Source organism: Ornithodoros turicata, chromosome 1 (assembly GCF_037126465.1).
Source record: "Ornithodoros turicata isolate Travis chromosome 1, ASM3712646v1, whole genome shotgun sequence".
NCBI lineage: Eukaryota > Metazoa > Arthropoda > Arachnida > Ixodida > Argasidae > Ornithodoros > Ornithodoros turicata.
The window spans coordinates 229,939,130-229,955,333 of NC_088201.1; the positions used below are offsets into that span (position 1 = coordinate 229,939,130).

The 16,204-nt window shown below is 45.4% G+C and overlaps 1 protein-coding gene across 1 annotated transcript in view; it reads left to right on the forward strand.

Annotated features, from left to right (window-relative positions):
* The first annotated feature begins 802 nt into the window (after positions 1-802).
* The window catches only part of LOC135395895 (uncharacterized), a 43,283-nt gene continuing 27,881 nt past the window's right edge, over positions 803-16,204 (forward strand). The window contains exons 1-4 of the mRNA XM_064626985.1: positions 803-867; positions 1,857-1,960; positions 5,598-5,661; positions 7,751-7,901. Coding sequence (XP_064483055.1) covers positions 803-867; positions 1,857-1,960; positions 5,598-5,661; positions 7,751-7,901 — 384 coding nt within the window. The remainder of the gene's footprint in view (positions 868-1,856; positions 1,961-5,597; positions 5,662-7,750; positions 7,902-16,204) is intronic.

Here is a 16,204-nt window from a genome sequence, read left to right on the forward strand (position 1 = left end):
GAACTAAACAGTTACCGCGCACAAGCTCCTGTTGTGCTGTAGCTTTGTGTGCAAGCTCTGAAACAAGCATAGCCAAGTTACCACAGGGGAAGAAAGTAAAAGAATGAAAGAGAGGAGAACAAAAGGGGTGATATAACACTTGCCAGGCACAGGCTCCTGTTTCGCTGCAGCTTCTCATGCAACCCCTGGTATGTTGTACTTAAAGTTACATGGAAGAAAACAGGGAGAACTAAACAGTTACCGCGCACAAGCTCCTGTTGTGCTGTAGCTTGGTGTGCAAGCTCTGAAACAAGCATAGCCAAGTTACCACAGGGGAAGAAAGTAAAAGAATGAAAGAGAGGAGAACAAAAGGGGTGATATAACACTTGCCAGGCACAGGCTCCTGTTTCGCTGCAGCTTCTCATGCAACCCCTGGTATGTTGTACTTAAAGTTACATGGAAGAAAACAGGGAGAACTAAACAGTTACCGCGCACAAGCTCCTGTTGTGCTGTAGCTTGGTGTGCAAGCTCTGAAACAAGCATAGCCAAGTTACCACAGGGGAAGAAAGTAAAAGAATGAAAGAGAGGAGAACAAAAGGGGTGATATAACACTTGCCAGGCACAGGCTCCTGTTTCGCTGCAGCTTCTCATGCAACCCCTGGTATGTTGTACTTAAAGTTACATGGAAGAAAACAGGGAGAACTAAACAGTTACCGCGCACAAGCTCCTGTTGTGCTGTAGCTTGGTGTGCAAGCTCTGAAACAAGCATAGCCAAGTTACCACAGGGGAAGAAAGTAAAAGAAAGAAAGAGAGGAGAAAAAAAATGGGTGATATAACACTTGCCAGGCACAGGCTCCTGTTTCGCTGCAGCTTCTCATGCAACCCCTGGTATGTTGTACTTAAAGTTACATGGAAGAAAACAGAGAGAACTAAACAGTTACCGCGCACAAGCTCCTGTTGTGCTGTAGCTTTGTGTGCAAGCTCTGAAACAAGCATAGCCAAGTTACCACAGGGGAAGAAAGTAAAAGAATGAAAGAGAGGAGAACAAAAGGGGTGATATAACACTTGCCAGGCACAGGCTCCTGTTTCGCTGCAGCTTCTCATGCAACCCCTGGTATGTTGTACTTAAAGTTACATGGAAGAAAACAGGGAGAACTAAACAGTTACCGCGCACAAGCTCCTGTTGTGCTGTAGCTTGGTGTGCAAGCTCTGAAACAAGCATAGCCAAGTTACCACAGGGGAAGAAAGTAAAAGAAAGAAAGAGAGGAGAAAAAAAATGGGTGATATAACACTTGCCAAGCACAGGCTCCTGTTTCGCTGCAGCTGCTCATGCAACCCCTGGAAGAGAAGAAACGGAAGAAATTGACACCAGACATAAATATGATGTGTCGCTCGCACAGTGTCAAACCAAACGTGATTTTTCATGTTGAACTATTAAACAGTCCTGAACTGGTATTTCTTCAGTCATCTTGGAGCTGAACGGAGAAACACAGTACTGGTAGTTTATACACATTAACAGTTTGGACACGGCCACATCCAAGGTAGCCCCCCCCCCCCCCCCCCCCCCGCTGATCCTGTGTGCGACAACACACACATACTTGTGCAAACTGCCGATGCAAAAGAAAAAAAAAAGAACTTGTTTTGGACGTTCACAATATGATTACATGTATGGGCTCTCATGACCAATGAGGTGGAGTCACGATATTGGAAGTATTTTGAAACACTCATACTCTGAAAACCATTCAAGAGTGCCGCTTAGATAGAAGCCATGAACTGCAAGAACTTTCGCGATCGTCGCACGTGGGATCTTTGAATTTTGTTAAATAGTCATCGCGGACTGATGGGTCTTAAGCGCAATGATTATTTTTTTTTGCCAGGTTCATCAGAGGACTGATTCAAGTTTGTCTCGTTGGATCAATAGAAAAGCTAGGTTCACTTGCCAGCATCGTTGGAACGTTCAACATGGAAAAAGAAGAAAGTGGTGAGTGTTCCCTATCGCTTACTAGCAGCGTATGCTCTCAGCACAATTGAATTGGTTCACCAATGCGGGGGCTGATACAAACACTTGTGTGTAAGCGCAGCTTATTTGCGCAGATAGCCCTTAGGTAACCTACTGCACTCTAAGAAAAAAGGAGCACTTTTACTCCTTTTGGGGACTAAATGCATTGCCACAAAAAAATAGCCCCTTTCGAGAGTAAATGCACGGGAGTAAATGAATGTCACAGAGTGGAGACTGCGTTTCTCGCACTGTGGTGAGAGTCCCAAGTACATGATTCGTGTGCATGCATGAAAATACTTGAAGCAAACCGTCAAACGTGATGTATTGAGTGATATAATATCTTGTGCCATACATAGGGCACAATTTGCGAAAAGAAGATGCGCTAACTGTTTCTTACTCTGTATGGCTGGGAAATTGCTACGTTGGCTGAGTTATAGAGTCTTGTGCCGTTCAAATTGACCAAGGGTACATATTTACGCAGACTTGTATTCACGAGGCTATTCGCGAAGTTCAGTGACAATTTGCAGTCCTGGGGAGTAAATGTCGGGTGAGGCGACTAAAATGGGGAGTAATTGCAGACTAGGGGAGTAGAACCTGCAATTGCTCCCCGTTCTACCCCTTTTTTTCTTAGAGTGTGGCCATGGCACTTCAAACTAGAGCTCTATGTTAAACGTTTAAACGTGAAAACGTGTTCTTAAGAGACGCGTTTTGTAGTACGTTTCACAAGTTAAACGTTTTCTTAAAACACGTTTAAACGTGTTGTGTTAGATATACGTTCAACAGCACGTATTTAAACGTTTTCCCAGGATACGTTTAGACGTCTTCGCAAGCATAAACGTACAGCAATACATATACGTACATAAACGTTTTCCTAGGAGACGTTTAATCGTTTCATTTTACATAATCGTTTTCTTTCCTCCTCTGAACTCTACAGCTTGCTTACCTTGAAAGACAGTGTAGGGTATCGTTAAAGTGGAATGTTACTTTGTCCCACTCATTTGTGACCGTCTTATGCTTGATAACTAACAGCCACAGCGCATGGCGCATTTGATTCCGTTTCTTGTTGGTTAACAGAGCGTTGCCACGGCCCCGTTCGCAGCGTACACCGCACTCCGCTCCGCGTGCACTCATGGCATTGTGATCGCTGGCGCTCCAAAAACGGGGCTTTATCTCGTCGACATCGTCCGGCAGGATTACAATTTTGGGTGGCATCCTTTTCTGCATCCCAATTTGTTCATAACGGAAGGCGTACGGCTGTTTGTGGGAATTCGCGTCAGGGCATCATACCACAAAAGTCGTGCTCTCCTTTTTTTCCCACTCTGGCGCAAGAATGATATCCATTCGGGACAGTGATTGGTTCTCAATGCGTAATTGGCTAATGCATTTATTATTTATTTATTTATTTTATTATTTTATTATTTATTATTTATTTTATATATTATTTATTATTTAGTTATTTATTTCCCCGTCCTTTACCTTTCTTTTTTCCTTAATTTATTATCCTTTTCTTTCTTTCTCTTTTCTTTTCTTTGTGGAACAGCAAGGCGGCGTCCCGTTTGGCAGACCTTTCCCCCTTGTGTCTTCCTTTATCGTAATAAATATATCCCCCTCTTCTTTCTTCTTCTTCTTCTTCTTCAACCACATTGAAAATGGCCCTTAGCCACACAGGGCGATTGGCCAGGAGTATGAGAGGGGGGATAATACTTCCAGGTGGACGGGCGTGGGTTGTAGAGACGGGGACGGTGGTGGGGGTTAGGTGGTCGGGCGACCTAAAAGCGGCCACAGGTAGCTAGGAAGGCAGCGACGCGGTTATGCTGGTCTACCTGCGCCATGATGCTCCTACGTCCCTGGCTGTGGACGCGTCAGGATCGGCTACCGGGGCTGTCCTTCAGCAGTACCTTGACAATCAATGGCAGCCCATCGCCTTCCTTTCGGTGAAGCTCACGCCCACTCAACAATGATACAATGCCTTTGGCCGCGAGCTCTTTGCAGCGCTCGCCGCCGTCAGGTACTTCCGCTATGTCCTGGAGGGTCGCCCATTCGTACTGTTCACAGACCGCAAGCCCTTGGTCCACGCATTCGGGGCTGCTGGCCAGCACCACTCGCGGGCTGCGTTACATCTCCTTTCTTTCTTCTACCGCAGTTCTTTTCGGTCTAGCTTTCTCTTCTTTGTGCATGCATTCCTTTCTCGAAATGCCTAGCAGCCTCGTGAGTGCTCTCTCTGTGCCTTCTTTTTCCCTCGTGTGACAGAATATGTGTGCGCAGTACCATTCGCGTCCTGACCTGTTCAGACCTGTCGTCATGCAACTATGCCTAGCCTTGGAAATTTATTGAGTCTTTTCTGTGCACGCTTTCCTTTATTGAGCCCTGTAGGTCTTCTCGTGATGAGCAGTTTGAACCCGCGATTTGCAGTGGTTAGGCATGTTGCGATGCGCAGTGTTCATGTCCATGATTAACAGTAGACGTCAAGAAGTGTACGTGCGTGGTTAGTAGCGTGTGGCATATTGAAATTCTTGTATGCGTGCATGTTTTTCTGTTTGCTTCCCCCCCCCCCCCCTCGTCGTTAGCACATTTCTTATGTATTGCATGAAAGCCGTCATGGTGACGAGAGTGCATCCACCTGGTGTGACGCTTTGCAATCCGTGATGAAGGAGTGCAACGCCTGATGTTGTTACCGAGCCTAGCTGAGTCATTAATAAATTAAAAATGTCTGTTGAACAAGGTACAAAAGTATGGAACACGTTCCAGACACACTTTTCTTTAGGTGACTGTCACTCTAAATTTGGAAGTACCACTTAGTGCATTACGAATCTCACTTGATCTGGTATAATCATCAAGATCACGCCACCAATGACGCCACATATCATCACGCAATCACGCCACACGGTTTAAGACGGAGCTTACAGAACATTGTTGGGACACGGGACATTGTTTCTACTTCCACAACGCAGTGACCTTGGCTCGAGAATAAAGATGGGGACCGAGAAAGCTTCTAGAGTCTTGGCATATACGCGGTGACCCACCGGTTTGTAACAAAAACCATGGCCCCCTTCCCGAACAGTACTCTCATCTTCGTAAATAGCTACCGGTTGTGTAATCTCTCATTCGGTTTGGCACTGACGATGTCCTGACTTGCACGAAACCTGACTTGCACGAGACCCGACTGACGGACGAAACGTCTGAGTAAACCTTGTTATTTCGTTATGTGAAGCCGGAGTTCTCTACTTTTTTGTCTAGTTATGTCGTCTCCCGGCTTTTGGAGTATTTTTGCAACCAAGCTAAGGTGACCGGAAACTATGAAAAAAAATGGCTAGGAAGCAAACGAGCTGGTGAAGAAGATGCATAATGTACAATCCAGAGAGTAGGGAGCACGAAAGGACAGAAACGATACGTCAATTTTTTTTCCTATGCTGGACTACTATTAGAGACGGTGTTTTCATTGGAAGCCTCGTGTACTTAAATAAGAAGCTAATCTTTAACAGCAGCAAAAGGTCGGATTTCAATTTATTGAACGCTCGCCACGGACTTCGATGAACCTGTTAAGCGCAAAGAAGGTTCAGGGGTTACGTCAGATCTTGTCTATCTACAGTTCATCCGGCCATTGCTAATGTGACGACAGTTGCAGGGTCGCAGACGGACGAAAGCCAAAGCCGACAAGCACCAATATGTGCAAGTGTTCTAAGGTGAGTGAAACTCCATTAACTTAAAACACGCTTTTGTTGTTACTAGAACTGCGGAAACACCTAAGCTGTGTCATGCGCAGGCAATCAATGAATACAGATAGCGAAAAAGAGGTGAAAGGACCGTGGAAGGACTCGAGGGCAAATTGTTCGGAGAAGTAGAAATTGCTATTACAAGTCCAGGTGAACACATTTGCATAAAAGCTACGAGCGCGGCGCGTAGCCCTGGAGCTCAAGAGCTCTGCTGCCAGTCTGCAACGTCACGCGCCTCGCCAATACTGGGGCGATCGCCTGCTTTTCCGTTTTCTCTCTCTCTCTTTTTTTTGTTACATTTCGCATTGACTATTCCACGTCTAGGTAGGTCGTCCTCGGTGGCAGGTGGTTCTCAGCGTCCAAGGAAGTGCGATTTCCCACCTGACTACGTGAGGCGCGGGGGCGCCTCGGTGAGGTCGCTTCCGGTGCGCACCGTTTTTGGCGTCTCTCTTTGACGTCTTGTCTTGGGACTTCTCACGTTTTGGGCCCACATCTCCACCAGTAATGGGGTAGAGTACCGCCTCTGGCGATGAGCCTCCCCACTCTTCATCTCAAAATAAAGTTTTTGTTGTTGTTGTTCTCTTTTGAAAGTCTTCAGAATTCGGCCTATATCCCATAATCTCCTGGGCCTTTTGCTTCCAATTAAGACCACATCATCAGGTTCCAACTTCTTGACAAACTGCGAAAAGTGACACTTGTGCCATAAAATGATACTACCGTTGAATCTTTTTATGTCCACAGTGGGTGCATCGGCTATCGCTGCGAATTCTGTCTCGCATTTGAGATTCGCAGTGCATTATCTGTAGTTTGACTGAGGTCACCAACTGTAGGCGATGCTGAATACCAAGCAGAACATTGGAGGACCAGGAGTTGACCAACGAGAAATCCTGAGCAAGGGGCCCATGGGCTTACACTCTTTTTAATCATTCTCATATTGATGTCTCTAATAAACGATTGCGCTAGTTTTTTTTTTTTTTTTTTTGTCTCCTCCTCCTTAACTTTGGCTCTCCTACTCCCCGCTTCACATCCAGGCATGCAGATTGCAATGCTCAATTCGAATGGCTGACGTGAACTAGATACGGACCTGTCCGAGCCTTGTTGTATAGTTGAAGCAATAAGCAAAGTACTACAGGAGCATCATCGCCATGCACACACCGTTGGTGGTTTATCCTCCCAGCTATGATGAGAGCGTTGATCCAGCGCTCACTTTTCGGCTGCGTCGACACACCTCTCGTCAAGAGATCGCATTAGTTCATCGAATGCGCCTCGATATGACTTTTACGGAGCAGTTGCGTTAACGCATTAAAACAAGTTGACCCTCGTCAATGCTGTCACTGCGGTGGACACTCTTCAACTTTCTGGATACCACAAACTTCAATCCCTATTTTGAAGGGGCTCATTATTTCATTCCCGGCATCACGGCCACCAATGGGGTAGAGTACCACCCCTGGAGATGAAACTCCCCATTCATCATCTCGTAATAAAGTTGTCTGTGGGTCCCAGACCGCTGAAACATAAATTCAAATTAAGGTCTAACAATTTATTTGCTGCTAATTCATTTCGTTGCTCCAGAGCGATTTTTTTTTCACGTCCAAAGTCGTCGAGTAGTTCTTTCAAGGTTTTGTGCAATAGGCACTCCCGAGACATTAGAATCCCATGTTGACGTATTTTTTTAAGAAGGCATATGATTTGAATGAAATTGATGGAACTTTATATTGATATGCCACAAGCAAGCATAGTTTCTTAATTATTTACCGTCTATGGATACCACACTATTTTGGTGAGTGCGTAGCAAGCCATGAGGAATGTTATCTGTGGAGTCTTTGACTCTCAGTCCATACACAGGCTAACCACTTAAACCCCTTCGTTCTCGGACTGTTCCACTTCTACATCAACCTGCGTCGCTGCAGTCAAAGCAGTGGCGCACTCCCATAGCCCCTGACTCTGCTTGCTGACACAAAGTGCATGCTTGTGGCTGCCTGTCGTAACTGTAACTGTATAGATTCTTCCGGTACGAACTTATACTTATTTTAAACGTATTTTATTGATTGCTGTGCAGGTCGTCACCTTGCCTTCCTGACAACAAAGCAGAAGTGGACGCAGTGGACATTAGCGTGCCGCAAGAATATTCTGTGGACGATTTGTGGTACAGAATGGACCATGAGCAGACTGGTGGAAGGCGCGGAATATGTGACATTATAAAATGCGGGGTGAGCTATATTTTTATCACTGCTTTGCTTCATCGCATGTTTTTTTTTGCGGGGGGGGGGGGGTCGTGTATGTGTGGGGTGGGCTTTCTAACTTGATTGCGGTGACTGAGTGGTTCAGGACCCAGGAATAGAAAGTTACCTGCAAAGTATGTATTCATCTAGGTGCCATGCCTTTCAACCATGACCTACTAGATTATAACGACTATGTCATAATTGGCAACCTTTATGAGGAGCCCGTCCCCGCCATTCATTAGGGGCGCTACTCCTCGTCCACCGAGGTCTACATCATGATTGGACAATAGAAATGTGAAATTTCAACGCGGAGAAGCGGACGTACGACTACCGTAGTAGACGACAGCAACAGCTCCTATGGAAACGCGTAGAATGATGATGACAATCAACGTTATAAAGAGGCGTCCCTCGTGGGACAGCCACCGCTTGTACAAAACTACTAATATAAGGTGAGGTACAAAGTATATTAGAAGCTGATGAAGCAATGACCGGGCCCATGGGTAGCGTCACTTCTAGCTACCAAAAGCTGGGATGGGGTACCTATGACATGGTCGTTATAATCTACTAGGTCGTGGCTTCAACATGTGTTGTATAATAATGGAGGGTAAAATCATACGCTACAATATAATATAATCGTATATTTGAGTGGGTCATTGTCAGCCGGACCGTCACTCCGAGGAGGAATGTTTTTTTGCTACAAGCAGCAACATTGCAAATTGTCGAATATAATACGTGATGCATTCCAGGCCAAGTGATCTAGCGATGCTCCTCGACCGCCGCGTTCTAACGCTACGGGGCTCTGAAGTTTGCGCAGCGAGCAAAACCCCCAATGGAAGCGTGTCGTGAGCACCGTACCGAGGGAGGTGAAAATGTATACCCCTGTCAGACAGACTTATTTATGTTGAATTCCAATGGCAGATTCGGAGCGCCTCCGGAGCAAGTTTTGTTGCTTCGCCGAGAGCAAGTCTGTTCGATTGGCAGATTGGGAACAGTTCTGGAGTCTTCCAATGGGAGCCGCGGAGCGGCATTCGAGCCAAGGTCGCTCCACGGATCAACCTAGACTGTTCTGCCAAAATAGGAACATTCAACCGGAACCTGTCACTTGTCGCTTGTGTTTCCTGTTTCCTGTATCTGCTTCGCCAACATGGCCGCCTCGCAACGCGTCTTCGCCGTGACTAGTCTTTCGCGTCGTACGTTTGCGATTTTGTTTCATGAAGGAAGCGATAAAGTCAGACATTACATTAGCAAAGTTAGGAGACTAGAAGAACCTTGATGTTGCAAAACATGGCGTTATAATGAAACATGAGTACCTTCTTCTGCTTCTTCTTCCTCTGTCTCTCGCACCACCACCAAGGGAGACTGGCAAGGGCTAAACTCCAAGTTGGGCGCAAGTGCTCCAGTCGCAGATTGGGATCACTTGCTCTAGTCCAGATCAAGCCGCTCTATTGCCGAATCTGCCACCTGCTCCGACTCTGCCATTGGAACTCAACATTAGTAAACATTAGTGTCACTTTCAAGGAGTGGCGCTTGCACTTAATGTTCTTCGCGCGCTGTCACAGGCCACCTTTTAGTGACACTCGGCACCTAGTGCACTAACGATTTAGTGAGTTCCCCAAACTCACTTCATCTCTCTTCGTCTGACCGAGTTATTAGCCTCGACGGCAGGCTTTGTCGTATACAGGTAAAAAAAAAGGGGGGGGGGTGATACCTCAATATTTGAAAACGAGTGTTATTATATTTTAGTACAGTGTGACATTGTGCAGAAAAAAAACATGTCTCTGGTTAACCGTTTGTGAGAACGTCGCGGTCTCGCCGATGCGGCGGCGGCCACTTTTGTTGTGGTATACATGCTTGAGGCCAGTTTTTTTAATGTTGGAAGAATACTTGCAGGAGGAGTTTCTAAATGAAAGAAAAATATTCCGGGAAAGGGTATTGTGGCACGCACGCTTTAAAACGCTGCTCCCGTTTCTCGTTAACCAGTGGCAACGCCATCATTCCTTAAATGCTACTTACTTGAGCCGTGTAGAAGCACGTAGTGAAATCGACATTCGCTTTGTTAGAGTGCACTTCACGAAATTGACGCTAAGTTGACGCCTGTGTGACCGGGGTATTAAACGTCTTTTTCTGGAAGGGCCACGCTACCTGCTTACCGGGCCTCAACAGTCAGCTGCAAGATTTAGGATTTCGGGAATTCTGGGAAACAGTTTTAAATTTTGGTAAACTTTTTAGTGTGATCAAAAAATAACTGAAGCATGTAAAAACAATTTTTACTTAAAATTCTGTCGTCTTTTCTCGGCGATCTAGGCGCGGCAAAAATCGTTAAATCACGGAAATACTCGAAAAGTGCATATTTCACTGAGAAAAATTTTAATTGCGATACCAAGCCCGGCGTACTTCACATAGCACTGTAGAGTACCTCATTTATGCATGGAGAAAAAAACTGAAATGTACTTTTTGTTACACTGAAGTTTTTTATTATTTTTTTTTTTTTTTACTTTTTCGGCATACTTGCGACTTAGGCTCGGCAGTACGGTCACCGATTATGAGCCCTCCCTGCTCCTGCTCGCCTCGAAAAGCGCACTAGGCCGGGCTCACGTCAGTTCAGGCAGAGTGGCCCCATCGACCTCCTCGATTTCCATTATTATTTTGTATTTAGAAGCTCATCGTACTTGATGACCAACATCGGTAAAATGAATAATTTCTACGAAATAGTTTTCGCGCAAAAAAAAAAGAACATCGAGAAAATTGTAGTACTTGTAATTGTTGTAATTGTGTGTTGTTGTGTTTATTGTAGTGAACATTTTTAATGCTTTAGTATGCGTACAGGCCAGCAGTCCGAGCGCAAATTTTAGCGTGCAGGTGCAACGCTTTCTGCTGTAAAAAATGGCGAACCTGCGCTGTCGCGCAGTTCTATTCCAACTTCGACGCATGATTTCCCTGGCTGTAGTTCTCCCTCATTAGCATACTTGGTGTCATTTCAGTCAGCTCTCAGTGCTCTTTCGTATGATGTATCTATCGTGCGTATACCTGCTTCATGTATCTGCTGAAAGTGGCAAATGTTTAGGCATATTTCGAAAAAACAAGAATTTTGCGCGTCCGTTTCTCGAAAAGTCCCCTTTTGATGTGATTTATATTTTCCCAAGACACGGTCCGATATCATAGTTTACATACGACGTAAAAAATTCTGCTTCAAAAGCCGTACAATGGCGGTTAGCGAGTCAAAACGGAGCCCTAGTCTGCGAGGGTACGTGTCGCAGCCCGAGTGCCGGTACCGCGGGACGGCGGGCCTCCTGTCGATGCGCCCTTTGTTTGTGCAAGGTTGTCTGGCCATAGCCTTACCTGTGCTTATTCGTCGGCAAACTTCTGACGTCCTGCTGAAGAAAGAATCCACGCCTGCGAGTTAGTTATTTCCCAGAAAAGCCTCTGAATGAGATCCTACGTTGCCGTAAAGCCGTATTTCAACGACTAAATGGTCAGCGAAGGCAAAACCTCACTCTTGCAAGGAGCGTACACGGTGATACTCATACTGTACAAATGAATATCGAGTTAGGAGTTGCTTTTTCCAGGGTCCCCATAAGTTCTCGCGAACCTTGCTTTACTTAATTTTACGATATTTTTTCACTATGCAGAGGACTTTCAGCACATTTCCCCTCAGAGCTAAGGAAGTGGGCGGGTTCTCGCATTTGTTATAATTACATTAGAGACGTTCATAGCAGAGCCATACGAGAGCAAAATAGTGCGCAATCCACCTTCCAAGACGCACATAATGCTCCTCGATTTCTCTGAAAACTGGACAGTAGCCATTCCTTGCGAAATAAAGCTTGCCAATCGGGGAAAACATATTTCCATATTCACATCTGTGGTAACAGCCAGTTTTGTACGTAGTGCCGTTACTAGTAGCGGCGCTACCGTACCCGTTACTTTTTTCGGTAGCGGAGCAGAGAACGCGCTACTTTTTTAAATGTGTAGCGTAAGAAGTATTTCCGTTACAAATCTGCGGTAGCGCAATCTTTGAGCTCTACCGCTCCCGCTACTTCCGTATCGTAGGTTCGTGACAACTCGACTTCGATCTATCATGAAGCCTCTACTCTGCTTGCCTTCGAACAAGCTGCCCAATATCACGGCGCATTCTGCGAAGACCGAGCACGTAGCCCGAAAGGAGCGCACAGAGGTCGGCATCTTAGAAAGAGGCTGTGCCCTCTACTTGTTCCCTGTTTGGGATTAACCTTCTTGGTGATTCCGTGTATGGTTGGAGTTGTCCTGGTTGGGACATTTAAAGTACGTCATCAATGATTCTGTTCGTTTCTGTCCTAAAACGTAGCGCATAAAGTATCGCGTTACTTTTTACGAGTAACGGTAGCGGTATTCCGCTATACTTTTAGGAACGTGTAACGATATCGGGATTTCGTTAGCTTTTGCTCAGGTAGCGCGTATCGGTATTGCGCTACCTTTTTCGGGTAGCAGGTAAAACACTGGTAACTGCTGGCATAGAAACGCACAGTTCTGGTGTGGTGAGCGAAGGGTTGTGTCACGATTCAGCACAGTCAATCCATCTCTATCGAAGAGTGGCTTGACGAGAATGTTCCTCTTGAAGCTAATATGATTTACGTGTAAGACGGAGCGGCGGGCCATTTTATAAATCGTCATAGGCTCTATGAGCTTTCCAAGTCTACTTTGACGAGCACGGCACGGCTGTTCACAGGAACAGGCCACGACAAAAGTGCGTGTGAGAGGATCGGTGAAATAATCAAGCACCATGCCACTACACCTAACCTGCATTCACCCGAGTATGGTATGGTCACAAGATGTGATAACGTGCTTGCCAAAACACCTAAAGCGCGTCCATTTACTTCACACAGTAAATCATTTTACACCTTTATTTGCTCAAAAAAAGGTGTATTCTTTTAAGAGCACCCTTTTCTATTCCGCAAACGGTGCAAAAAGAGCATTACTAAAGGTGTAATATCGACATACACCACGTTTTATCCAATGTCGATCATTAAGGGTGTAAAGTGGGGTGTTGAAACAGGTGTTTACCATTGAATACACCTTTTTTACACCCCATTTGAATTGGAAATATGGTGTAAGAAATGGTGTTTTATTTCGTGAGAGAGAAATTATGCTGGTTTCACAGCTCCGCTCAGCAAGTAATTACCTTATAGACGATAGCCTGAGCTAAAAACACAGTATTTGACAGGGAGGGATGTTAGAATTTTAGCCTATACCTTTCACTCGTTGCAAACGTGGATGTTAATTCCAAAAACACATTCGCGCCACCGTTAGAAACGTTTCCCGCCCCACCACATGTAACGAACGTGCCACAACAAATTGTATTTCAGCATATGATCCATCCGACACGCCATTATAGGCTACTGAGGGTACCCAGGTCTCTTCAAACCTCGGCACTCACGTTGGTCCCACAGTGTTACCAAACTAACGAGTCGTGCCTGCGACGCATTCCACTCCGGTTTAGGTTCTAGGATGGAACCACGGCTGGAAGTATGCCGTAGACACGGTGCTGCTTGCCATAGAAGCAAGAACGTCCAACTGTATGTCTTGGCCAGTGGTCTCGGTATCCTGCCGCGGAAGCTTCTATTACACTATTTGCGACGGAATATTTGCTAGCAAATAATTCCATCATAAAAGGTGTTTTCAATAGAATACTCCCCTTTTTAAGGTGTTTTTGTTTTTAAACCCCCGTTTTAATAGTGTTTTATTAGGAATGCACTTACCTAAAGGGTGTATTAGAAAACACCTATCATATGAGTGTAAATGCAACACCAAGAAGGTGTGCGCCATGGGACAAGCCATTTACACAAAAAAGTGTAAAGAAGTTTACTGTGCATGTACGCGCTGAGGAAGTGGCTTCTTTTAGAATGCAAAAGAAAAAGGAATGAGTAATATGTGTGCAGCATCAAAGTGGCATACAAGGTTCGCATGCGTGGCAAAGCAAGGCATCGGAAATCGAGGCCGAGAAACATTCACAGCTCGTACAGTCGACAGTGAATGCAGAAAAGTGACCTTTTCATAGAAACTCACTGGAATCGTTTGTCGCTCTTATTGCAAAATACTCCTTTTTCGCAGCCTCGTAAATATATCGACATAAAATACCACTTTTGATTACACAAAATTGTCTGTTTCTTGTACGACATCGACAGGAGGCCCGCCGTCCCGCGGTATCGGCAGCCGGGCTCCGACACCTACGCACACAGAGTAGGGCACGTTTTAACGCACTATTCGCCAGTGTACGCCATTTGAAACATATATTTTTTTACGTCGTATTAAAGGAATATCATCAGGCGCAAAAAAAGTGTCCTGACGAAGACAGTGCCACTGTCGAAACGTCGACCATTCTTTTTTAATCTATGTGTTAAAAAACCATTAAATAAATTAGTTTTTGTTAACGTTCCTGGAATCTGTAGTCCGCTTCTTGTTATTTCACTTGTATATATATATATATATATATATATATATATATATATATATATATATACATATATATAAGGAGGAAAAAAGCCATTAAGAGGCCATACCAGTCGAAGAGCAACTCCGATTCACGATTTTCCCGATTCTAGATGGCGCCACGCTCGCCGTCCTTATCACGCCGTTCGCCTCCGACTCACGAAATAATCCCCATTGTGCACGGTTGACCTCGCGAGTTTAAGGCGGCCCACGCCCTCTCCGCTGTTTGTCGAGTGGTAAAGTGCCGGACTTTGCCACGAAAGGTCCGTAGTTCGATTCGAGACATTCACGTCTTTTTGCTTGTCTCCTATTGCTACATGAATACTTTAGTTTTATTTTTTTGTTCTTATATATTCATGCTACAATTATTGTTTTCACAAGTCACTACCGCCTCTACTGACTGATTATGGAATTTTTAGTTGCTCTTCGTATTGTTTTACTAGTGCATACTTACTGTATGGCGACGTACAAGTGTGATCGGATGGTACGGATGCCGGTATGTCGGAGGCTCTCAATTGGATCTACCAGCTGCTGTAAATTAGGCTATAAACATTGCCTACACACAGCGCTTACAATGCCAGTCTGGAAAATCTGCTCGAAACGGTATTCCTTTTTTTTCTGCACTCGCTTACATAATAATAATAATAATAATAATAATAATAATAATAATAATTTTACTCAAGAAAGCAAACTACAAATATAATAAAACAGGCCCGTCTAAGCGGAAAAGCTTGTGGCACTGGGCCTGAAGCAGTCAGCGGCATACAGTTTGACAGTGCATGAACATATAAAGGTAGTACATCCTATGATAAAGTTGCCGTAGCGCTTTTTTTACTTTGTACTTCGAATCCAAAGAAAAACTGTCGAAGGGGAGCTCATTAAAGGGACAGTCGCATCGACCACAGATCGATTCCGAAACCACAGTGAAATGAGATTCCCCGTCCTTCACTGACCATGACTCCGAAAGTCCCGTTCCGATCGACGGAATACTTTTTGCATAATTCGTGTGTAAGCGGCGCTACAGCAGACGACGGAAGCGGGCGTCAAGCGGAACTCCCTGCTGAGAATCTTTAGCAACGTCACATGGAATCTGACCAATAAGAACGCGGCGAGCCAGAGGAGTCCCCGCGGCTTGCAGCTTGCATGAGCAAGGTCAGGGAGACGAAGGCGAAGGCACATACGGAGATGGCGGACTCGGAACGCGGAAGTGGCGAATCGTGCTGTTCAAATGCCTTTAGTAATAGCTCCCGTGACGAATATACATGTTTGGTGACGGCCCATATTCGACGGATCCGCTTATTCTGCAAGTCGCTGGTGATGTACGTGCCGCAGCTGCGTTAGCGCAACAGAACGAGCCTCAGGACCACTGCTTTAGGTACGTTCATGATCGGAGTGCTCAATACTTAATCCCGTGACATTCACACTACGACGCAGGAAACAATCCAAGTGTTTGTGCGGCGTCTGTGTTCCTCAGGAACTGGATGAGTACCTATATGCTGCAGTGCTGGTGAAGTGGTAGAGTTGTGCAACGACGGCACGCACCACACGCACGCATCACACTTTGTTCCCAGCTCCCTGTCATCGGCCAGAACTTCTAGTGGTGTATCTACCGCAGTATTGCAGCGACGATCACAGTCTTCGCCTACTGTGCCCACGATAGATAGGCACGTCGAGCAATCCTTATTTTCGTAGTTGTCGTCGTTGTTTGCACACACGACGAGTGCCCCATGAAAGTTACGAAGGCTCTAACCAACTGTGCAACTCAAGGGCCGGGTTAGAATTAGAATGATTGTCAGGAAATTACTATGCTACGTGTTTAGGAAAGTGTC